General features: G+C 47.2%; 1 protein-coding gene across 1 annotated transcript; it reads right to left on the bottom strand.

Moving 5' to 3' along the window:
* Positions 1-2058: 2058 nt before the first annotated feature.
* On the bottom strand, positions 2059-3044 carry LRATD2 (LRAT domain containing 2). Its single transcript, XM_013956860.2, has one exon. The coding sequence runs from the start codon at positions 3042-3044 to the stop codon at positions 2148-2150; it is 897 nt and encodes a 298-aa protein (XP_013812314.1). The 3' UTR covers positions 2059-2147.
* Between the last annotated feature and the right edge of the window lie 21831 nt (positions 3045-24875).

Raw genomic sequence — 24875 nt, 5'->3', positions numbered from 1 at the left:
TATTTCAGTGATCATTTCAGCTTTGAGTCGCACTGGTTGTTGTATAAAACCTGTGTGCAGATGCCCACATATTAACCCTATCACAGTTCAGACATGGATAGTTATTATGCTTTTAAAGCTGGATAGTTATTATGCTTTTAAAGCAAGCTTGCACATCTGTTTGACAACCACAGTAACTTGAGTACAGCTCAACTGCATATTGAAGAAAAATGTCATTAGTACAGACACCTGAGCTATAGCATTTGAAGGGAGTTTGGTGTTAAATTCTCCTTTGGGGTTGGGCATTATGCAGCCCAAAAATTAGAGCATGGGAACATATGTATTTTGCATAACCCTAGAAGCTGCTGTTTTTTTCCTCCTGTAGTGAATATGAAGTAATCTTTCACAGCACAGAAGCTTTTTTCTAGATTGTGTATTTTAGGCAGAAAACACAACAATACAAAGCTATTTAGACTGTATTGTCGTTTTATAATCAGGAAAGTTGCTTCATATAGTCTTAACTAACCAAAGTCGGTATCTACTTACTCTTGAATGACAACCTTTGCTCTCATCTCAGAGGAGGAAAGGACATGGAGTACTTTGTTATTTGCAGTACAACTGTAAACAACTGCAGGGAAGACTATTTACTATGCCTCAAGTTTACATCACACCATTAATTTTATTATTTAAATGAACTCAAGCTTATTTTCAAGTTCACTTCATCACTACTGTGTCTTAAAGGGTAGGAATTTCACATTAGAAACTGCCTTTGAATCAGTGTTTGCTCACACCCTTAAGATCCCCGGACAAAGATCTGTCAGCATTGCGTGTGTGTGGGAAACCAGCTCAACAGATGCATGGTTGAGAACAAGTTCAGGGAATACCCAAGGCAGGTAGCACCTTACTCCCCCCACATGCTTAATAAAGGGCTTGCACAACAACTCTTAAGGCATTTCCTCACTAATGCTATAGCTCAGCTGTGTACCGTGAAGACTTAGCCAAAAAAAAAAAAAAAAAAAAAGGGAAACACGAAATTCCTGATGAAGAGGAAATTTGTGGCAAGGAAGGAAAAGAGGAACACCCAAACCCTGCCTGTGCTGCCCTTCTATCGTATGCTCCATCCCAGTGTTTCCTATCGCAGCCTTGTTTACTGTAGTGCAGAACCTGTGACGTGCTCATGGCCAGGGGCATCCAGCCTACCCTCTTGAGGGACAGCTCGCTCTGACATCCTAATGCACATGAACAACCTGCTTCTACTGCCTCAATGTGCGCCACTGATCTTATTGCAAGTTTTGCCATTTGCTTCAGGGAAAGCCAGGCAGCCCATGATGAGTGTTGCCATAGCTCAGCATCTCCCTAGTATGAGTCTCACCACACACCAGCATGCAGATTTCACGATCAGGACTATGAGCTCCCTCCTCCCCTGGGACCATTCAGCAATAAACACATCCTCTGCTCTTGAAGCCACACTGATAGCAGAGGAGGCACCCCTCCAGCCCACCTGCAAGTTCCTTTAAGGCAGCACAGGGCACATCAAAACCATTTCACTAAAATCAGTGGTGATTTCTCCCATATGCCTTTTGGGGGGGGGCAGGCTGAGAAGCCACAGAAGCCTTGCACCTGGAGATGCAAGCAAACAGTTTGCTATAATACCAACAGGGGCCACAGCTGAAGAGAAACAGGGCACAGAAAGAAAAACAAAGTCCTCATGCTTCTTTGCTACCCCAACTAATCACGCACTCAGAGCTAGGTGGCCATATGCTGAAAGTTGTTGGCTCCTTCACAGTAGTATTAAATACCCCTAACTTCTGCTGATAAGTAGATATCAAAGGCATTTAGCATCCTATAGGGTCAGGCCTACTGGCAGACAGTTCATGGAAAGACTATGCACATAGAGGACAGAGAGGAAGGGAAAGAGGTGGGAGTAGAGAGGGGTAGGATCGCCCTGAGTTTTATCCTCTACAAATAAGTCAGTGGTTTTATCATCAAGCACTGAAGGAGTTAAGCACTAAAGCACAGACACTTAATCAGCTTTCCCCCTTCCTTTCACATGTGATTGGAATGAAGCTGCACTGAAGCGGCCCAAAGGGCTTATAACAGCTCAATTTCGCAGCCTTCAGTTTTAATCCCCATCACCTAGTCTAAGCAGCATGGTGGTGCTGAGGCTGCTACTCCACAGCAGTCCGGGCACCTGGATGATGATCTTCCTCCTCCTCTTCTTCTTCCTCCTCTGCAGCCTGCAGGTGGCTGGAGAGCTCCTGAATCACAGCAGCCCTACCAATCTGGTCATTTCTCCTCTTCTCCATAATCAGATCCTCCAGGCTCTGAAACTCCAGCGTGTGGCTGCGCTTGTCACCCAGCCGGATCTGCAATCGGTAGGGCTGCTTGCCTATGCGCAGCTCCCCGCCGATTTTAAACTCCCGCTTGCCGTACCGGCACCAGGCAGCAAAACACTCCGAGTTTCTCCAGCTCAAGTCCCGGTCCTTGCAGCCCACCTGCTCCAGGGCATTGCGCACCACAGTGGCCGGGCTCAGAGGTTTGTAGCGGTACAGCTGGTTGGCAATGCGGCCCCGTCTACCCTGGCTGGCGTCAGTCAGGAAGCTGTTCACCACCTCCAGCCTATGCAGGTGCACGACTTGAAAATCCCCAACGTAGACCACCCAGTGTGGATACTGGGCCTGGCACACAAACTCCACCAAGTCACCCGGTTTGCACCTATTCAGCAGGTTCTCTGGTGTATAGGTGCTCAGGTGCCCCCCACCTCCTTCATCACCCTCCTCTGGCAGCATATCCTCCTCAGAAAAGCTCTTCTGGTAGATGCACTCGTCCCGGTAATAGACCGAGCACTCCACCTCGTGCAGCTGGGGATCGTACGGCTGCAAGGCAGGGTGCTCCCCTCCCAGATCGTGCACCGAATCCTGCTGCTGCTCCAGCTCATCATCGTCATTTGAGAAGATGTAGGACACCCCAATCCTGGGCCCCTCATCTCTGTCCATACCTGTCGGGTCAGCTGTGGGAACTTCCTTGTAGTTCAGATGGGTCAGCTTCTCCACCTGGTTCCCCATGCCCGCTGCAACGGCAAACAAACAACAACGGGGCCATGAAGGCAGGCGAGGTGGCAGAGAGGCAGGGGGGTGGCGGTGCATGAGCCTCCTCCGGCACCCCACTGCAGTGCGGCGCTAGGGGGACACCCAGGGGGTGGAAGAGTCTCTCGAGCAGGGCCAAAAAGGCAGCTAGGGGCCGAAGCGGCTGCGGGGGTGCAGGGGCAACAGAGGAGAGGAGGGAGATCCTCGCCCTCCCAGTGGCCCAGGGAGGGGGAGGAAGGTGAGGCGGCACCGCCACCTGTTAGCCGGTAGGGAGGAGGAGGAGGAGGAAAGAGGAGAAGGAGGAGGAAGGTGCGGGAGCAGGCGGCGGAGGCACCGTGCCCAACCCCTTAGCGGGGGCCGCGGAGGGCCGGGCGCCGCAGCCCCCCCTCCTGCCCCCGGTCCCGGGGCACAAGTCGGGGGCGGCGGAGTTGCGCGCTCTCCCCGGCCGGGCCGCCGGCCAGGTGTGCCTGCTTCTTCCTCCCCTCCCCTTCCCTCCTCCTCCTCCCGCGGCGCCCGGGCGGCTGCAAACTTACCCAGCGGGGAAGGCTGCGCGGCAGCGGCTCTAGGGAGAGCTGGCGGCGGCCGGGGGGCTGCCGGGGCTGAGCGCGGAGCGCGCCTGGCGCATGGTCCCGGCGCGGCGCTGCGCTCCCCGCGCAGCAGCAGCGCCCGTGCGCCGCGCTGCCGGCACTCGGGGCTGTGCAACAAGCGCCGGAGAGGCACGGCCAGGGGAGGGAGGCTGGATCCGGCTGCGGACGCCCCGGCGGGCGCTCAGCCCCCAGCATTTAAAGAGGCAGCTCTTTTTTTTTTTTTCCTCCCTCTTCCCCCCCCCCCCTTTCCTCCTCCCCGCACCTTTTCCCTTGCCTCTCTTCTACATGCCAGGCGCTTTGCTCTCCGCTCCGAGGTTGATTTGCAAGCAGAGGTCGGCCGGGAGGGCTCTCGGCGCCGCGACTGCAAGGCTCTCCGCGGCGCCTGGCTGCGGGAGTGTGTAGCGTAGTGTAGTGTACACGCACACACACACACACACACACACACAGAGGCACGGGGGTGCTGCCGAGCCGCTGCTCCTTTAAGGGAGCGGTGCCGTAAAGCAGCCCGACCCGCCAGTTTGAGCAGCGGGGGTAGGATCCGGGAGCCGGAGCTCGCCCGCGACGGCACCGGGAGGCGATGCGCAGCGCAGCGCAGCGCCCCGGCGCAGGGGCGCCGCTGCCCGCGGGGAGAGCGCCCGCCCGGCCGCCCGCAGCCCCTCTCCGCGGCCCCCTGCCCCGCGGGGGCGCCGGGAGCTGCCTCCTCGGGGCCCCAAGCAATAACCGGGAAGTTGTAAAGCGAACGAAATCAAAGAGCCCGACTCTCCTGGGCTGACTTAGTGCCTTAGATTCCACTGTGAGCGAAGCGTATAATTAGTTTTATTAATTTCTTTTCTTCCCGACTCCAAGAGATCGCTCTCTTTTTCAATATAGAAGATTATGATTCTTTCCCTCTAGAAAGGAATTATCAGAACTGGTGGGAATATTTTTCTTTCTGGGTTTTGGAGAATGCAAAACAATATTCTGCTTTTTCATTAATGCCTAGTTAGTCTACGAGGTGGGTTTATTATTCTTACTATTTTCACATGCACTGGTAAATCCATGCTGTTAAAATAGACTTTGCATAGAGAATTTGTGGGAGCTGGGAGTCATGCCTTTAATTTTGTCTCATTTATTCCCTTTGTCTGTTGTCTTGTAATTTATAAACCCAACTGCACACCGCTGTTTTGAGGATTCGCTAAACAGCAGCGAGTGAAGGAACAAGCGTAGTGTTACCAGGGTGCTGGGCACTGCCTACGAACCCGAAGAATACCATTTCCATCAGATTATACGCCTCTGTGATTTCAAATATAGACCTGCCCTTTGGGGGTGGGGAGAATAGCTGCTGCTCCAGGGAGATGAGCGCTGTGCTCTACCTGGGATGGTGGGGCAGGGAAACACGCTAAGCCTCAGATGAGGTGACAGGTGGCTGGATTGAGACCTGTTTGTTTTGAATTCAGCTACTGGCTCTGTCTGCATTAGCGTTTTAGTTCTCGTCAGGAGTGTGCTTTTGAAGTGAATTTCCCGGCCCCCTACACACACACGCACACAGAGGAGTATTTTCAAACAATGCAAACTGGATTCCTTTCCCATTAAACTAAACTAGATGTACTCCAGCTACAGCATCAGACTAGGGCTAATCTAGTAAACCTCCGAATTGTGTGTAATGTAAATGTCACATTTTCAGCACTGCCTATTTCACTCTACAGTTCCTCTCCTCTTGTGCTGCACTACTTGCTGATGTAGATATAGCTGGTGTTGGACAAAAGAGGGCCCTGCTTCTTAATCAGAGCTTTGTGAAATTGCTTCAGTAATTAAGGATGGGCAAGTGTAAAGGTGAAAGTTTGCTAAAAGGAGGAGCTGACCTGAACACAGAAATGACTTTTTAGTATTTTCCCATTTGTGCCAGAAGCTGTGTCTCAGACCATACTTTACTATCTTTTGAGCAATTTTATTTCTTGGTTAAAATGGTTAAAGGCTAAGTTTCTTTTTGAATCTGCTGCAGTGTGTGGAAAGTTGTGCCTGTGCAGAAATACAAGCTCAGTGTTGCCCAGAAGAGTCACTCGTGTGTGGATGCACATCCACACTTATTTGCAGCTCTTCTATCTTGTTCTCTTATTTCTTCCTGTCTGCTTCAATTCACCCCAGTGCTTAATTTTCTGCACCTTGTCAGTTGCTTTGATCTCTTTGATCTCTTTGAGTTTTCTTTCAATGACTACTCCTCAGAACCCATATTCTCTATCAGTCTCCTGCTTTCTAGGATCAGAAATGGTAGGCGATTATTTTTGTGTCATAAAACACATGCATAACAGCATACTGCACCTGCAGATAAGGTATTGTGGGGAAAAAACACAAAAGGCTTTTATTGCCTATATACCACTTGGGCTGGTGCCCAAAATTAAGATGCTTAAAATCTTCTGCATGCTTAACCTCTGAGCCTTGAAGCAGCTAAACTCCATAAACCTTTCACAAGGGATGGGGGGTGGAGAGTGGAAATGAAGTGCTATCTCTCCTGGTGACCATGCTTTTAAAGAGAGCATTGACCTCTTGCACAGCTTTTGAAAAAAGAACTTTGGTACTTATCTGCCAGAGATAGTCCGGTCTGTGGACCTGCAGTGGAGGGAGGAACTGTTGCACAGTGCTGAGTAAGGAGCCCAAACTGGAGCAGGGCGGAGTTGAAGACACACCTCTGTCCTTGCTATTGGAGGCTCCTAGATTAGATCACTCCTCATTCCACATGCTGGCTTTTGTAATCCCATTTTGAGATATTCAGCTCTATGCATATGCCACAGAGGGAACCAAGGGCTGTGGACACCACAGTTGTAGCTGTGCCTACTGAAGTCAACAGGGATGTCTGCACTGTCAAATAAGTTAACTCCCTCAGTGATTTCCCTTAGGACCTGGGGGTGATCTGTGGATCCCAGCTGGATCTCAGTCACTTGGTCATCGAGACTGCATAAGAATTAGTTAGATTATCTTTTGGAGTGAATCACTCCCCTCCCAAACAAAACCCAGGTGTGGTTTTGGGGCTGGTTCACTCAAGGAAACTCCTCCATCTGTATCCCTCCAAACACCCCAGGAAGTAGGAGTAAAGCTACGTGAGGTCTGGCTCCCCCTGCTCTACACAGGTCTCCAAAACTTTCCCAGCTGACTTTGCACCTGTAAGCACATCTGTATGCTCTCAAACTATTGTCGAGTGCAGCAACGCATACCTCCAATTTCATGTCGTAAAAATAACATCCTAGTGATTTGCAACATGACCCATAGGTTATTTCAGATTCTTTAAACTTGGATTTCCCATAAGTCCCCACCTCTGAAATAATACTTTTCATTTTAGGGCCAAAAAGATCTATTACAGTGCAGGGCTTTCAGAAAACCCAAACTTGCATGGTTATATAGTCCTTTAATGTATACTCCATACACGGTACTGTACTTCTGAGCTTAGAGATGATGGATCATCCATGTAGCAGGCGCATTTAGCTGTTATGTAGCTGATATGATCCAGGGATCTTTGTAGGGCTAGCTCTGGTTTCTTAAGCTTTATAGTTTTGAGAATTAGGCACCTAAGTTATTTTGTTGCTCCACTACTATCTCATCTTTAACCTTACACACATCTGACAACCAGAGATTAAAAAGATCATGTTGATTTGAAATCAGAATTCCTCCTTACTTGGATGTGGAATGCTGTACTCCCATTGTTATTGCTATTGAAAGATATTCACTATGAGAAGAAATAGCTCTTCTTGTTATATGTTTATATTTTCTTCTTAGAGACCAGATGTCTCAGTAAAACAAGAATTAGTATCATGTTCTGTAAGCATGTTTCGCAGACATTCACCCAACTAGAAGGAAGACTGTGTGGGCCCACTGCTGAATGGGGTGGGTACCCTGGTGACGAAGGATACAAAGAAGGCAGAGTTACTGAATGCTGCCTTTGCTTCAGTCTTTACTGCTCAGGCCAGCCCTCAGGAACCCCAGACCCTGGAGGCAAGAGAGAAAGTCTGGAGAAAGGAAGACTTTCCCTTGGTGGAGGAGGATCGGGTTAGAGATCATTTAAGCAAACTTGACACCCACAAATCTATGGGCCCCGATGGAATGCACCCACGAGTGCTGAGGGAGCTGGCGGACGTCATTGCTAAGCCACTCTCCATCATCTTTGAAAGGTCATGGAGAACAGGAGAGGTGCCTGAAGACTGGAAGAAAGCCAATGTCACCCCAGTCTTCAAAAGGGGCAAGAAGGAGGACCCAGGCAACTACAGGCCAGTCAGCCTCATCTGCATCCCTGGAAAGGTGATGGAGCAGCTCATCCTGGAGGCCATCTCTAAGCACGCGGAGGACAAGAAGGTGATCAGGAGTAGTCAGCATGGCTTCACCAAGGGGAAATCATGCTTAACCAATCTGATAGCCTTCTCTGATGGAATGACTGGCTGGGGAGATGAGGGGAGAGCAGTGGATGTTGTCTCCCTTGACTTCAGCAAGGCTTTTGACACTGTCTCCCATAGCATCCTCATAGACAAGCTCAGGAAGTGTGGTTTAGATGAGTGGACAGTGAGGTGGATTGAGAACTGGCTGAATGGCAGAGCTCAGAGGGTTGTGATCAGCAGCAGAGAGTCTAGTTGGAGGCCTGTAGCTAGCGGTGTCCCCCAGAGGTCAGTACTGGGTCCAGTCTTGTTCAACTTCTTCATCAATGACCTGGATGAAGGGACAGAGTGCACCCTCAGCAAGTTTGCTGACGATACAAAACTGGGAGGAGTGGCGGATACACCAGAGGGCTGTGCTGCCATTCAGAGAGACCTGGACAGGCTGGAGAGGTTGGCGAAGAGGAACGTCATGAAGTTCAACAAAGGCAAGTGCAGGGTCCTGCACCTGGGGAGGAATAACCCCATGCACCAGGACAGGTTGGGGGTTGACCTGCTGGAAAGCAGCTCTGCAGAGAAGGACCTGGGAGTGCTGGTGGACACCAAGTTAAGCATGAGGCAGCAATGTGCCCTTGTGGCCAAGAAGGCCAATGGTATCCTGGGCTGCATCAGGAAGAGTGTTGCCAGCAGGTCGAGGGAGGTGATTCTCCCCCTCTACTCAGCCCTGGTGAGGCCCCATCTGGAGTACTGCATCCAGTTCTGGGCTCCCCAGTACAAGAGGGATGTGGCACTACTGGAGCAAGTCCAGCGAAGGGCTACGAAGATGATTAGGGGACTGGAGCATCTCTCTTATGAGGAAAGACTGAGAGAGCTGGGCCTGTTTAGCCTGGAGAAGAGAAGGCTGAGAGGAGATCTTATCAACGTGTACAAGTATCTGAAGGGAGGGTGTCGAGAGGATGGGGCCAGACTGTTTTCAGTGGTGCCCAGCGACAGGACGCGAGGCAACGGGCACAAACTGAAACACAGACGCTTCCATGTGAACATGAGGAAATACTTTTTCACTGTGAGGGTGACAGAGCCCTGGAACAGGTTGCCCAGAGAGGTTGTGAAGTCTCCTTCTCTGGAGATATTCAAAAGCCATCTGGACACAATGCTGGATGATGTGCTCTAGGTGACCCTGCTTGAGCAGGGGGGTTGGACTAGATGATCTCCAGAGGTCCCTTCCAACCTCAACCACTCTGTGATTCTGTGATTCTGTGATGGTTATGACACCCTTGAATTATTTAATGGCTTCCATTTCTTTTTTCAGTAGAGTTTTATGAGAACTGAGATAAATTATGCTCCATTTGGCATATAAGCGCTATGCTGCATCATTGCTCTATCAGACTTGAGTGTTTAAACACCATGGTGGAGTTAGGGGCACTGGGCGATTAAACCACTTCCTAGTGAAGTCAGTGGACGTCCTTCCACTGAGTTCTGTGAAACTTAATCATGCCGTTAGCTAAGGTAAGTGTGTGACTTGAGAGCTCCTTAGTGGATGGTGTCTTTCCATGGCTTTCTAGTGAATTGGAGCTGAATCCACAAACGGGGTTTAGGTTCTGAATTGTAACACCTGATTTGTCGTCTCTTTGCCCTCCAGTGGAATCCTCAGACCTAAGTCAGTCATCAAGTTCTTGTAAAGCTGTCACCTGAGATTCATCAAAGCTGGCATGCCTAAACTAGCTGGTAGAGAATAGTACAGACAGGGATAGTCAGAGTCCTAATAGTTGCTGGAAAATCATTCTTTCATTCATGTTACAGAGTCCAATAATCTCCCAAGGTCAGGTGCTTTAAAGAATTTGGTCATTTCTCACATACAAGAAGAAATGATGCTGCCTCAGTTCATCGAAAGCCTTAATAGTTCAGATAGCTTCCTTGGGGTATGAGAGACCAAGGTTTCAGTCTCTCATCTCACTGAAGGAACTTGAACCCATATCTCCCAGGAGAGTACTGAAAGCCACCAGACTGTAAGCTATTTTTGAGTGAGCCATGCTCAGTCTGTCCCACTGAAGCTGTTCAGCTTTGTATGGGCTCATTAATTATCTATTCAGTCAGTGAGAAAAAAAAAAAAGAAAAGAAAAGAATGACAATGGCTCCTTATATCAGATGCAGAAAGGGGATGAGATTGCTCTTAAGTCCTTCTGTAATGAATATTCAGATGTTCCACAACATCTTCAGCAGGAGTTACTTAGAGACGCCCACCAGAAAGATCTGAAAGTTTTGCTTTTAGGACATGCTCATGGGAGAGTTACGTTCATGTGTCCTCAGACAGGGAAGTGATTGAGCCTCTGTGTCTCACATATCCTGCATGACTGGTATAACCCCAATGCTACTAGATATTGGCTCCTCTTGATTCTGTTGGATTGGAGCCATTCTGATACATCTGTTGGACCAGGCCTCATGACTGACCTAGGCAGGGACATACCTAGTTTGTGACTTGTGTTGGGACTTATGCATGAAATAAGCACAGATCTGTTCCACACTGCCACTGCTTGCTGACTCTGCATGTGTCCCCAGCAGAAATACTGGGAACTGTAGAATTCAAGCATCTCCAAAAGCCGACACATATCATGAGAATCTTGGTATTGCAAATATTTGAGATTCATGATATTTGACATAACATGAGAAATATAATGAGTCTCTGAGGTCAGGAAGGTTACTTCCTGAATTGAGACCTAGATGTTTTATCTGCATTTAGCCTATAACCTTTGATGTCACTACTAAGAAGCAATGAGAACATCTGCATGCTTCTAAACATACGATTTTTGATGTCCAGCATAGTGCAGCTTGCCACACCATACAGGAAAGATCTGAAAGTGAGATGAGTTGCAAATCACAGAGATATCTGCAACTCGAGAACAGAGAGTAGAAATTCTAATTGCCATGTTTATCACATCAGCAAACACATTTTTTTCTAAAGCTCTCTCTGGAAGCTTATGGCTCTGTTAACTACTTTCAACATAGTAATTTGTGACTAAATGTGATCTGTGGCAAAATTGCTGAGATTGCCAAAGCCACAGAGTTTTTGATTGAAGCATCCAGGCTGTATCTTGGAGGAAACTTTCCCACTGCAAGATTTTAATTGGTGTATTCCAGCAAATGAAAATGAAGTAATTCACATGTCAGTGGAGGCCTAGATTCGTAGGAATTGCTATCAAACTGACTTGAGCAGTGAGCATAACTTAATTAAAATGCAGTACTTTTTTCTAGAAAATAGCAACCATGTTTCAAACATAACAGGAAGGAGGTATATAGCACATGCATCTTGCCAGCAGGAGAACCACTAGTCCCTTGCATCTCTGACCTCCCTTTCAAGCTGAGCTTCTCCCCAGGAACTCCTCTTTAATGTGTCTTTCAGCACGTAGCAGAGCATCCTGTCACAGGACTGCTGGCTGCCTCCATAGCACAGCATGTCCTGTCTTATGCCACCAGGAAAGGGTGGGACTGCTGCATTCAGTGCAAAAACTTAATGATTGTTCCCAGTGTGGAATACCTAAGCAGAAGCCATTAGTAAAGGGAATGAGTCTTTTCTTTGGCCATTGTATTGCTGCTAATTAAACATGAAGTATTAAAAATAAAGTGAAGTAAATGCATCAGTCCTTCCAAAAAAACAGTCTGTGATGGGGTCAAGGGGAAGGAGTCAGACAGGTAATCCATATTTTCATTCTCCTCTTAGATTGTGAAACCGGTGAAAATTCTTTTTTCCAGCCAATGAAAAACAACAGAGATATAAAGACTCCACACATCTGTGAAGGTGATGGTTAGGGCTTTCTGCTGGACTTGTTCCAGATCCAGCAGAACAGGACTCTGAACCTCTTGTTGGCTTCAAGATCAATTGCTGAGGCTGCAGAGCCACAGGGGGAGCAGCTGTACGGTTTGTACACGGACATCTACACCGGGAAAGGCCTTGGGCTAACCTGGTTAATGGTGCAAGTCATCAAGTGTGTGGGTGGAGGGCAGACAGGGAATGGCACACGTCTTACCCTCTGCATGGGGCTCTCACAAGTCTAACGTCAGATTTCTAATCTCCCACAGCCTGGATCACTGATGGATGCCCAGAGCCAAGTGAACTTGTATGTGCCCGAGGTGTGTTACAAGTACACCTATGGGATGGGGATGTGCTGATAAGGAGGGAGCATTCAGCTGAAGGATCTGCTCTGGGCCTTTCCCAGGCAGAGCTGGGAGCAGCTCCTGGGCCGTAGGACTGTGTCAGTGCTGAAGCAGCTTTGCACATGCCCCCTGGCAGGCACTGAGGCATCAGTAAAGTTGGGCAACAACTGTATGACACCCTTGGGGGCATCAAGAGTGCTTTAGTGACAAATTTAGACTTCTAAAGAAATAAAAGAGGAAGATCTATGCTTTCAGGCCTCTGTTCTTCATTTGTGAATAGAAGCCACTCCTACCTATTGCAGCAAAGTGCTGTGAAGATAAATAAACCCACTAAGGTCCTGAGGTGCTCAGATTCCCTGCTAACAAGGCCCACAGAGACAGAGAACGAAATTGCTAGGTGCTAACTTTCTCTAGGAGGTGGGAGTGTCAGAACTTGAATCAGAATGCTGATTTCCACCATGCTCAGGGAGGTCCTTCAAACTGTATTCAGGCCTGTCTCTCAGAATGATGTGACAGCAAACTCCAGCTGCAACATATGCAACAGATGTCTTCTGCAGAGGTGCTTTTCTGTTGGCTCCAGTGGATTCATTCATTGCTTCCTGCAACTAAAAACAATTTTATACCTCAGTCAAACACATCTGGAGACAACCTGCTCAGCTTTGTAAACAGATAGCAAATGCAGTGGCTGCTGCATTAAACAATTGCTGACCCTTCGCAGAAAGCGCATGAACATGAGGAAACGACGCTGGGCTTCTTGCTTAAGAAAGCTTTGGTATAATCCTTGTCTTCCACTAAACTCTTTCTGTTTGTGCTTGTGGGAGGAGAGCAAGGAGCAGATGGTTATTCCCTCAATCCTGTGAACTAGTTAGATAAAAATCATATTCCTAGTAGAATCTACTGTCAAGGAAGCTTCTGGCCTGCTGCATGTCTTTGCTGGACTGGATTTATAAAGTGCTCTCTGGATAATGATGTGTGTGCTCATAATAATGATTTTAATACCTGTTAGAACTGACAGCTATATGCATTTGCCTTTCTGGAGACAGCTGTTCTTCTGCTTAGTTATGTGAGTTGATTTCAACTGGGGAAGGAGGACAGTGTGAGCGATGTGCCATAATTCATTGCTATTTCATTCTTTTTCTCCCCTCTTTTTTTTTTTTTTTTTTCCTTTTCTTCTCTTTTCTTCCTTGGGCTGTCTGCTAGGCAGGAGTCTGACATGATCACATCAACTGCTGCAGGGAAGCCCCTTGGCCATTCCAGTTCATCCTCCTCCACAGGCTGTGAGAGCATAGGAGGGAGGCTCAGGGCAGGGCTCTGAACTCATCTCAACTCAGCAGTACTCAAAGCAGTCTGATGATGCTTTTCGCCCTGATATCCACTACCAGCTGCAGACTGGGCTTGATGCTCATGCTTACAGGCAATGCTAAATTTCAAACAGTCCCTGTATATGTTAAAGTTGTCGGCTCTTCGCTAAATCCCATTTCTGGGCTCTTTCTGTGTAGTGTGGTGTTCTCTTGCTCTGATTTAAGTGTTTTACGGTTCCACATGAGATAACAGCATGAGCAAAGCTGTGGGTGAAGATAAATCATCTGTATGAACACTCTATTTTTGGAAAGCAGCAAGGCCACCATGCCAAAGGACCAAAATGCTTACTGTCATAAGTTTCTGCAACAATCAGTTTAAATCTCCACTGCATAAAATTCAAAGTGATTTCAATGCAAAACTGTTTTGCAGTGCAACTTTTGTATTAGAAGGAGCAATATAAAGAAGCTCTTCTAAGGAAGATGCAGATTGTCATTTTTCACCTGAAATGTCCTTCAGATGATATTATGAGTGAAAACCAATTCCTAGTTAAGGGAAAGACTCCAATTGACTTTAGGCAGAGATGAACCAAGTTGTGTGCATCTTGTTCTTCTAGGGATGCACTGATTCAGCAGTCTAGTTCTACTGGGTATTCTCCTTTTCTAGCATCTACAGTCTCCTGATCCTAAGAGTATCTAATCAGAAACAGGACAGTATTATTTCCCTGATGTAGTGTGCCATTTCTTCGTACAAAGGTCTAACAATAAAATCAAGGTGAAGATAACTTCTTCAGGATAAAATGTCATAAACTGTAGCTTGATTGCAAGAGGAAAAATGAGAAATAAGTCTGATCTTGGATGCTCTAAAGAAGTGCCTCCATCACTGTGTCACATGTGAGAGTTTGGTTTAATGAAACTCAACAAGATTCACAAGTCTAGTGAATCGTCACTCCTATTTATTTATTTATTTATTTATTTTGCACTTCACTCTTCTCCCATTGGGAACTGAGCAGTTTGGGACCTGCTTAAAGTCTCAGTTTCACCTTCTTTTGCAAGCATAGAAAAGAAATGTTGCCAGTTCAAGGCTTTCAGTACAGAGTAAACAAAACTGTAGAATAGCCATATTTCAAGTGTGCCCTTGCAGCAAGAGAAGCCAGCTGCATCTGTATTAGTAACAGTGTAGCCTGCTGGTCCAGGGAAGAGATCCTTCCTTTCTATTTGGCACTTGCGAGAGTGCATCAGGAGTAATGTCCAGTTTAGGGCTCTCCGAAATTAGAAGGATAGTGCCACACCGACGTGAGTCCACTGGCGGGCCACCAAGATGGTCAGGGGGATGGAGAACACGATGTACAAGGAGAGGCTGGGAGAACTGTGCTTGTTCAGCCTGGGAAAAAAGAAGGCTCGGGGAGACCTGACTGCTCTCTATAGCTACCTGAGTGGAGGATGCTGAGAAGATGGTGCCAGACCCTTCTCAGAGGTGCATGATGATAGGACGAGAGGCAACAGACACAAACTGGAATACTGGAAATTCCAATCAATTAGGAAAATAATTTTACCAAGACGCTGGCCAAATACTGGAATAGGTTGCCCAGAGAGTCTGTGGAAGTGTTTAAGTCATGACTGGACACAGCCCTGGGCAACCTGATCTAATTAGACATCCTTTGAGCAGGGGTTGGACTAGATGAGCTCTGGAGGTCCCTCAGCACCCAAATTATGATTCTGTGATTCTCACAGGACACAGCAGATCTGCCAGTTAATAATGCCTACTAGATCCAGTGAATACAACTTAACATTTACTCCACCCTAAAGTCCGAACTAGTAGGAACTGTATAAGATCTACTGCTTGGTTTGGAACTCCATGAAGATGTAAAACCTCCTAAGGCTCTCCTTGCTGAAATGCTTAATTTCTGATTTTCCTGGACTTCAAAGGAAGAAACACTTTGCTGCCTAGAAAGGTCTTGGACTATGGATGTCTGGGAAAATAACTTTTCTTAAACTTGCTTATGTACCTAAATAGACAACAAATCACAAAACTGCTTCCCTGCTTCTCCCCCAGGCATAAGTACTTGTAGGACTGTGTGTGCACACAGTTCAGAGTGAATATCACCCTCTTAATTACTTTGCAGTAGTACCCAGGGGCTCTTGTCAATGGCCCATAACAGGAATGACAGGCTTGAACAGTGATGCACTTCCTCCAGTGAACTGCTTCATGAATTCCCAAGAGTAAGCTACTCCCCCATTAGTGATTCAGACATGTCCATGCTGATGGGCCAAAGGCCCAAACCCAGGTTCAGCACTGTATTAAGATGACTGCAGAGTCAACTCTTATGAAGGATGTGTATTATAAATACCAGATAAATGCGTACCTTAAGGCCAGATGTTGCTTCCATCCTTTACTGACCTAAACAGGGTTGTAAGAAGGTGCTACCTGTGTAAGTAAGGCTGAGAGAGCTTGGCTCTCAAGGAGTATAGTCTTTTTGGTACAGTTATGTCTGGTGCTTGTGAGGAAAGGCAAATGGGTGACATCTTTCACACTGGAATAAAGTCACCCAGTGTCACACATGTCTGGACTCTTTTAGTTTTCCTGAAGTAGAGCCCTTATTCACTCCACAAGAGAGGCTTTGAAAAGTTGATTGCTTAGGTTTTAACTTTTCCAAAAAGATTTCTTTGTTACAAGCTCCTAGCTGAAAATGCCAAATCGTGTTGTTGCTAAGATGAAAGTATTTGTTTCTTAGATTTGGCTTACAAGCAAAGACCAGCATGTGTATTATTGCTCCTTCTTCAGCCAAATGGAGCAAAGGTGCTTTGAGTTAATGGTGCTTCCAGTAGGATCAGAGTTTTGCCTATGATTATAATAATGCCTTTTTGGGTGAGGAGCGGTCATATCTAAACTTTAATATTTGCAACTCATATGGAAAAGAAAAGGAAGGCTTAACACTTAAATATCTTTTTTTAGGTTGTTTTAAATACATATAGCAAATACAGCTACTGTGTTTCAGGAGAAATCTAGACTGTGATTTATTTCTGAATACAAATGAAAAGGATCAATTTTATGCATTTATGCCCTGTTTTCTTTGTTTTCCTGGAACTACTCACTTTTATCTGGTTTGTTTTTGTGTTGCTTTTTCCCCAAGGATAATGTCATAGGCAAAATGAAATCCATCTAAATAACTCAGCATTCAGAAGGTTATAAATACCTGCCAGGAAACTGAAGATTTTTTGTTGTTGCAAGACAGTGATCTTAACCTTCACCTGGAAAGATCATGCTTGTAGTTTGTGAATGAAGCCAGTAACTGTTGTGGTAGTACTGGCCTTATTATGAAATATACATCACAGATGATAGTGTCTAATTGCATATGGTGGCTTTATGCTGTCCATGGCTGCTGAGTCGAGGCTCTGATATGAGCCTACTCACTATACTTAAATGCTGCTGCCATATAATAAGCTCTGTTTATCTCTCTTCCAGCTTCCAAATTGCTGTGTCTTGGGTCAATGCCCTAAGATCATTTCAATCAATTCCCGACCTAAGTTATTAACTTTCTACTTTACAGGACAGGGTGAATTAGTGCTGTATTATCCCTCATTCTGGGAAGCATGGCCACAGATCTGACCATAGTCACTGGGCTGAGTTGGGCTGGATTTCAGCAAGAGGAGGTTGCTGGAATTCCTTCAATAGGGGTTCCTCCAGCCCCCTGCTGAAATAAGAGAGAGGTCTTCTGCTGCTGTTCACAGAGGTGGTGGGATTGCCTTGTCCCTTTGGAGACCTGGCAGAAGATAGAACCATGACTGGAGGACAGATTCACCCTCATTTCCATCAGCCTCATATACAGTTCCCTGGCTTGGGTTCAAGATGTTCTTGACAACAAGTGACAGATCACAGAATCACAGAATCACTGAGGTTGGAAGGGACCTCTGGAGATCATCTAGTCCAACACCCCTGCTCAAGCAGTGTCACCTAGAGCACGTTGCACAGGATTGCATCCAGGCGTGTTTTGAATATCTCCAGAGAAGGAGACTCCACAACCTCTCTGGGCAACCTGTTCCAGGGCTCTGTCACCCTCACAGTGAAAAAGTATTTCCTCATGTTCACATGGAAGCGTCTGTGTTTCAGTTTGTGCCCGTTGCCTCGCGTCCTGTCGCTGGGCACCACTGAAAACAGTCTGGTCCCATCCTCTCGACACCCTCCCTTCAGATACTTGTACACGTTGATAAGATCTCCTCTCAGCCTTCTCTTCTCCAGGCTAAACAGGCCCAGCTCTCTCAGTCTTTCCTCATAAGAGAGATGTTCCAGTCCCCTAATCATCTTCGTAGCCCTTCACTGGACTTGCTCCAGTAGTGCCACATCCCTCTTGTACTGGGGAGCCCAGAACTGGATGCAGTACTCCAGATGGGGCCTCACCAGGGCTGAGTAGAGGGGGAGAATCACCTCCCTCGACCTGCTGGCAACACTCTTCCTGATGCAGCCCAGGATACCATTGGCCTTCTTGGCCACAAGGGCACATTGCTGCCTCATGCTTAACTTGGTGTCCACCAGCACTCCCAGGTCCTTCTCTGCAGAGCTGCTTTCCAGCAGGTCAACCCCCAACCTGTCCTGGTGCATGGGGTTATTCCTCCCCAGGTGCAGGACCCTGCACTTGCCTTTGTTGAACTTCATGACGTTCCTCTTCGCCAACCTCTCCAGCCTGTCCAGGTCTCTCTGAATGGCAGCACAGCCCTCTGGTGTATCCGCCACTCCTCCCAGTTTTGTATCGTCAGCAAACTTGCTGAGGGTGCACTCTGTCCCTTCATCCAGGTCGTTGATGAAGAAGTTGAACAGGGCTGGACCCAGTACTGACCCCTGGGGGACACCGCTAGCTATAGGCCTCCAACTAGACTCTCTGCTGCTGATCACAACCCTCTGAGCTCTGCCATTCAGCCAGTTCTCAATCCACCTCACTGTCCACTCATCTAAACCACACTTCCTGAGCTTGTCTATGAGGATGCTATGGGAGACAGTGTCAAAGGCCTTGCTGAAGTCAAGGGAGACAACATCCACTGCTCTCCCCTCATCTCCCCAGCCAGTCATTCCATCATAGAAGGCTATCAGATTGGTTAAGCATGATTTCCCCTTGGTGAAGCCATGCTGACTACTCCTGATCACCTTCTTGTCCTCCACGTGCTTGGAGATGGCCTCCAGGATGAGCTGCTCCATCACCTTTCCAGGGATGCAGGTGAGGCTGACTGACCTGTAGTTGCCTGGGTCCTCCTTCTTGCCCTTTTTGAAGACTGGGGTGACATTGGCTTTCTTCCAGTCTTCAGGCACCTCTCCTGTTCTCCATGACCTTTCAAAGATGATGGAGAGTGGCTTAGCAATGACGTCCGCCAGCTCCCTCAGCACTCGTGGGTGCATTCCATCGGGGCCCATAGATTTGTGGGTGTCAAGTTTGCTTAAATGATCTCTAACCCGATCCTCCTCCACCAAGGGAAAGTCTTCCTTTCTCCAGACTTTCTCTCTTGCCTCCAGGGTCTGGGATTCCTGAGGGCTGGCCTGAGCAGTAAAGACTGAAGCAAAGGCAGCATTCAGTAACTCTGCCTTCTCTGCATCCTTCATCACCAGGGCACCCACCCCATTCAGCAAAGGGCCCACATTTTCCCTAGTCTTCCTCTTGCTACTGATGTATTTGAAGAAGCCCTTCTTGTTGTCCTTGACATCTCTTGCCAGATTTAATTCTAAACGGGCCTTAGCCTTCCTCATCACATCCCTGCATACTCTGACAACGTTCCTACATTCCTCCCAAGTGGCCTGTCCCCCTTTCCACTTTCTGTAGACTTCCTTCTTCTGCTTGAGTTTTGCCAGGAGCTCCTTGCTCGTCCATGCAGGTCTCCTGCCTCCTTTGCTTGACTTCCCACTCATAGGGATGCACTGCTCTTGAGCCTGGAGGAGGTGATGTTTGAATATTAGCCAGCTCTCTTGAATGCCCCTTCCTTCTAGGGCCCTAACCCATGGGATTCCTCCAAGTACGTCCCTGAAGAGGCCCAAGTTTGCTCTCCTGAAGTCCAGGGTTGCAATCCTACTTAGTGCCCTGCCTCCTCCTCGCAGGATCCTGAACTCCACCATCTCATGGTCACTGCAGCCAAGGCTGCCCCAACCTTCACATCTTCCACCAGTCCTTCTTTCTTTGTTAGTACGAGGTCCAGCAGCACACCTCTCCTTGTTGGCTCCTCCACCACCTGTGTCAAGAAGTTGTCACCAATGCTCTGCAGGAACCTACAGGACTGCTTGTGCCTAGCTGTGTTGTCTTTCCAGCAGATATCAGGGTGGTTGAAGTCCCCCATGAGAACCAGGACCTGGGATCGTGAGGCTACTTCCAGCTGTCTGTAGAAGGCCTCATTGACTTCCTCTTCCTGATCAGGTGGCCTGTAGTAAACACCCACAACAGTGTCACCCATGCTAGCCTGCCCTTTAATCCTTATCCATAAGCTCTTGACTCGCTCTTCGTCCACCCCTAGGCACAGCTCAATACATTCCAGTTGCTCTCTCACATAAAGAGCAACTCCACCACCTCGCTTTCCTGGCCTGTCTTTCCTAAAAAGCACGTAGCCATCCATGACAGCACTCCAGTCACGCGATCTATCCCACCATGTCTCTGTAATGGCAATGAGATCATGGCCCTGCGACCGCACACAGATCTCTAGTTCTTCCTGTTTGTTCCCCATGCTGCGTGCATTGGTGTACAGGCATTTCAGAGAGGTGATCGAGCATGCAGGTTTCCCAGGAGGGATACAAGAGGATCCTCCATAGCCACATCCCATGCGCACTTCCCTGGCTGCATTCACCTGCTGGAGGTGTCCCAACTTGAGCTGTCTTTTGCCAGCTACCCTGGCACTATAACTCTCCCCTTCCCCCATCTTTCCTAGTTTAAAGCCCTCCTTACCAGGTTGGCCAACCTGTTGGCAAAGACACGCGTGCCCCGCCTCGTGAGGTGGATCCCATCTCTCCCCATCAGTTGTCGATCTTCAAACAGGGTCCCATGGTCGTAGAAACCAAAACCCTGTTGCCAACACCAGCGGTGCAGCCAGTCGTTAACTTGGAAAGTCCGTCTCCTCCTCCTCTCATCCATCCCCCTCACTGGCAGGATTGAGGAGAAGATGACCTGGGCTCCCAGACCCCTGACCACCATCCCCAGAGCTCTGAAATCCTGCTTGATGGTCTCCAGTTTGCCCTTGGTGTCATTGGAGCCCACATGGAAGAGCAGCAGCGGGTAATAGTCCGAAGCATGGACAAACCTTGGCAGTCTTTCCATGACGTCTTGCACGCGAGCCCCTGGCGGGCCACAAACCTCTCTAGACATGAGGTCAGGTCGGCAGATGGATGCCTCTGTCCCCTGCAGCAGGGAGTCCCCCACAACAATCACCCGCCACTTCTTCCGGGTGTTCCGGCAAGGCACAGGGTCTGTTGTCCCAGTTATTCCCCTTACAGCCATGCCCATCTCCTCCTCATCCTGGAGGGCACTAAACCTGTTCTTCAGCTGCAAGTCTTCAGGAGGAGTAGGAGCCTTTCTCCTCCCACGAGCAGTGACCAGTTTCCAGCCTTCTTCTACGGTGTTATGATGTACCGTTTCCCACGGCACAGAGCCCTCTGGCAACTCCACTGCTGTGGGGAGCTGGGACTCCCGAAGCTTCACAGTCTCCGAGAATACCCTGTCTATCTCTTGCTCCGCTTCTCGGATGCTGCGCAGCCTACTGACTTCCTCCTGTAACTGTAACTGCAGATGTTCATGTTCTGAAAGGTTTGACTGTGTTATGGTGATGCCTCAGGACAGCATCCTCATTACCCCATTACTGTACTGACCATCTTCCTTTTTGACAGTCCTATCTGTGCCTACTAGACTTCAAACATTAAGATCTTTTTCTGTAATAGAAAAGGATTCTTGTGGTTCCTGTGCCTTGATGGAGCCTACTGTAATGGCCTCTTCCCAACACTCTCCTCTCTAACTTTTTCAAATCACACCTGCTAAAAAAACTGGTGATGTCTTTCCACTGGGGGCATCGAAATAAGATGCTGCCGAGAGTGATTGCATGGTTCTTTATCCCATGCCTTTTTCTCAGACAGTCACCACTGCCTACAGCCACTTTCTGTCCTTGGCATATATGGTGTCAGCTACCAGGGAAAGAGCTAGTGCTGAGCCCCTTGCTGTGTTTCATCTTCATTCATTCCCATACTTGCTCCCTATTTCCAGTTGCATAAAAGTTTTTGCAGCATGTTTTGTTCCTCTCTTATGCATTTGGTACTGAGAGTATAATGTGGCTTGTTCTCAATGTTTAGCATCCAGTGTTACATGTGGAAGTGATCTATTAGAACATTATGCATTGGGAGCCTGTGGAAATTAGACTACAAGGTCCCATAATTCTTTGGAAAATCCCAGACATTGTATATTTTGCCTCCCAGGGACTGTCCATTATTGATAGCCTTATTCAAATATTATGTGCAGATTGTGAACAATGACCAATTTCTCTAATTTATACTAACACAGTTGCAATTAAATCGTGTCTTGATCATCATCCTCACCTTTGTTCTTTTATGTCAATCCCCTCTTCCTTTGCCCTCTCAGTCTTTTTTTATTTTATTTTATGAGAAAGAGGTGACATCTCTTACCAAAAACTTCATCCATGCTAAGGACTGCCACAAGAAATCCTCGCTAGGAAGATACTCTCCTGGAAACATGGAAATGGCAGTATCTAGCACATTCTGGCATGACAGATGAGATAGATAGACACTTAGGACTGTCATACATACATTACTGAATCTCCATGGCATGTGTAGCTTTGTGTTACTGCTCAGTGGCTGAGAGAAGAGGATGGTGGAGTATCCCTTGGAATTAATGAACTGGGGGAAGCAATGAATACAAACACCCAAAGCCAGATGTCCAGCCATTAAATATTTCTTTCAAGGGAGGACTATGGTTTGAAATAAGAAACATGCTCAGTGGGGTAGTGTGGTTGTGAGCCTGAAAGCAGGGAATGCAATGGTATTTCTGTCTATCTAACTGACAGTATTTTCCCCACCTTCCCCATCTCTTACCTTCTTAGCTCAACACCAGAGCCTGCTGGCCCTGTGAGCACTGGTGATGCACTTGGCTGCTAGACAGCTAGGCATAGTGAGTTGGAGGCTGTTAAACTTCCTCAGGCAACAGTGGAGATCTGAGAGACAAAGTCAACTGGAGGAACAAAGAAACTGAGAAACTTGAGCTGTGTCTCCCATGACCCCATGAAGCTTACAGAAATGCCTGGCTAAATTGCTCTTTACTTTTATTGTTTTAGATCCTTTTTTATCTGTCTGTGAGGGTATTGTCTCTTTCCCTGAGAAAGGAAAGACTGCAGGCATTGAACTACATTCAGAGCAGCTGGATAATCCTAGTGAACTGCAGGGAGACTGCAGACAGTGGTCCCAGTAAAGCTGGGGGATGGGGAGTGAAATACGGAAACTTCTGACTAAGTCAAGCTGATGTCTAGAAACCAGAGCAAAGTACTTATGATGTGATCCAGGGTAAAATTTACTCCTGACTTATGACAGCCCCATTTCAGGATGGAGTTCTTTTTGATATCAAAATAGGCATCACAGGCTGTCCATACATCTTTTTGGAAATGGAAAATTTAGGATGCTACTGTGGTATAATAAAAGAATTTTCAAGGTCCTGAAGCAAGTAAGACTAGCAGAACTCCTGCTGACTTCAGCTGGAACAAATTTGGGCCTTGAGTTATTTGGCTCATAACTCTTCAGCAATATTGAAAGAAGACCGTCTGGGATTTTTTTGATCTAAGATTTTATTAATGCCTAATCAGGTTGCTGTTTAATCTTTAAAACAAATACCAGCACTCAGAATACATCAATTGTTTGGATTCTAAGCTTTATGTTACACTTATTCTTGGACAGGCAAATTACAATGAGAATAATCATTGGCAGAATACTAATGCGATGTAAACTAATGTAGAGATATTTATTCAATGGAATGCAATTACCAGCAATACTCTATTTTCTAAACAGTGTGACTGTAATCCAATTTAGGCTGTTTAACCCCTGGTGATTTTGTTTCAGTTTGTACTGTGATTGGCTCAAAACAGGCAGGACTGCTGGGGGCAGCAAAAGGGAGAATAAGAGGAAATAGCACCACATGTAATCTGAGATCTTAATGACTTTACTAAATCTACATAACCATAGGGCTGTTCCTCATGGTTATGCTGCTAATTGAATTTTAAAATAAGGGTAGATCCTACACTCACTTTCTCCCAACGTCATTTCATTTTCTGATGAATGCTTAGTCACTGGCTTAAAAAAAATCCATTATGGCTTTAACCTAAAGTTACACTAGGACCTTGGGTTTCATACAAGACAAGATTCTCAAATACATAGTGGCAAGTGACAAAGAGCTGGTATAAGGTGACTTGTGTGACCAGCTTCTCTTGCAGACGTGTTCTTGGCTGGAGGAGTTGCAGCAGGATCCCATTGGGAGATGCCAGCTTCTCTCCTTCAGAAAGGGAGGGATCATGGGAAGGACAGAGAATGGGGACATTGCTGCAGGAAATTTTTGAAGGCTAAAAACCTTGTGATAGATGCTGGTATGTTCATTAGTGCAGAGGAGTCCCCCTGAAACTAGCACAGTTCCTGTGCTTCTGAAACTAGCACAGGATCTGTTGTTGGCACAAATAGAAGTCTTGAGGTCTGGTCTTTAATTAAAAGCAGAGTTAGGAAAATGTAATTTTATGTACTGGGAAACATTCTGTATGCACATCGAAATGAGTGGGGAAAGCCTCAGTGTCTGTCTGGTGCAGAGTTTACTGTGATGGCAATTCTGGCATTCAGCTGAGTGCAAGCACATGCAGACCAGACCCTGAAGGATGGAGCTGGGGCCAGTGAGGGGAACTGGGGGTCTGGGATATTCTACTTCTCCCCAAACACTGGCCGAAAAGGCTGAGGGATGAAGATAACTATCACCTAGAGGAAGATGCACCTAGTTTCCTGAAAGCTGCACACAGCTGTGATAGCTGTTCAATTTAGAAGAGTCTAGAGAATAGTTATTCAGACCTTTCACTAGTACTACATCATCCCCCCATCAACACCTCCAATTAAATTAGGTCCGTTAGTTATGAAGACCACAGAGACCAGAAATACAAGGTTTCATCACGGTGGTAGGTCAGTATGGACCATGTTAGGGCATAGGTACTGCCAACCCCAAGTATGTGCAAAGGACAGGCCTCAGTGTGGAATTAGATGTCTGCCACCCTGGTCACCATAACTGAGTATCTCAGTGGAAGATAACAATAAAAGTGGGAAGAATGAGAGAGGATGGAGGCTTTGCTAACAGTTTTAGGCACAGATTTCTTGAAGCTTTGGTGATAAGATATATCAACATTTGATTGCCTGGTAGGTTCTGTTTACAGAAGAATGTGCTCACCTGACACCAG

This window comes from Apteryx mantelli, chromosome 2 (assembly GCF_036417845.1).
Source record: "Apteryx mantelli isolate bAptMan1 chromosome 2, bAptMan1.hap1, whole genome shotgun sequence".
Lineage (NCBI taxonomy): Eukaryota > Metazoa > Chordata > Aves > Apterygiformes > Apterygidae > Apteryx > Apteryx mantelli.
Note: the sequence above shows the minus strand (reverse complement) of the source record. Positions and strands in the feature narration are given on the sequence as shown.